At 67.9% G+C, this 756-nt stretch overlaps 1 protein-coding gene across 1 annotated transcript in view; it reads left to right on the top strand.

Moving 5' to 3' along the window:
• The window catches only part of LOC104135040 (contactin-associated protein 1), a 15360-nt gene that overhangs the window by 6382 nt on the left and 8222 nt on the right, over positions 1-756 (top strand). Inside the window, 3 exon segments of the mRNA XM_035903431.1 lie at positions 8-114; positions 212-331; positions 478-681. Coding sequence (XP_035759324.1) covers positions 8-114; positions 212-331; positions 478-681 — 431 coding nt within the window.

The following is a 756-nucleotide window of genomic DNA, read 5'->3' as shown; positions in this document are numbered from 1 at the left end:
CCCGCAGTGGCCCCCCCAACCTGTGCGAGCACGATGGCCGCTGCGTCCAGTCCTGGGATGACTTCATGTGCATCTGCGACCTGACGGGGTACAAGGGGGAGACCTGCCACAAATGTGAGCCCGGGGCCTCGCGGGCAGGGGGACAGGACAGGCTCCTCCTGCTGCCTGGCACCCCCCTCGCACTGAGCCCAGCCCCGTTTCCCCCTTCCAGCCCTTTACAAGGAGTCGTGCGATGCTTACCGGGTCAGCGGGAAAACCTCGGGGAACTACACCATCGACCCGGATGGCAGTGGGCCGCTCAAGCCCTTCACGGTGTACTGCGACATCCGAGGTGGGGCAGCGGGAGGGCATGGGGGGGTCCCTCTGCCCAGTGCCCCCAGGGACCAGCTCCCGCCTGTGCACTGGGGCCAGAGCAGGATGGAGGGATGGGGACACCCCAGGGGGCTGGTCCTAACAGCCCCCCCCACACCTCTGCAGAGGACCGGGCATGGACCATCATCCGGCACAACCGGCACTACGCCACACGGGTGACGGGCTCCAGCGTGGACCAGCCCTACCTGGGGGCTGTAGAGTACTGGAACGCCTCCTGGGCTGAGGTGTCAGCGCTGGCAAATGCCTCCGAGTACTGCGAGCAGCGCATCGAGTTCCACTGCTACAGCTCCCGCCTGCTCAACACCCCCTGTGAGCGCTGGGGGGAGTGGGGCCGTGCCGTGGGGCTGTGCCATGGGGCCATACCGTGGGGCCATGGCCTCGCCC

This window comes from Egretta garzetta, unplaced genomic scaffold (assembly GCF_000687185.1).
Source record: "Egretta garzetta isolate BGI_Z169 unplaced genomic scaffold, ASM68718v1 scaffold100, whole genome shotgun sequence".
NCBI classification, from domain to species: Eukaryota; Metazoa; Chordata; class Aves; order Pelecaniformes; family Ardeidae; genus Egretta; species Egretta garzetta.
The sequence above is the reverse complement of the archived record's forward strand: the minus strand, read 5'-3'. Positions and strand labels throughout refer to the sequence as shown.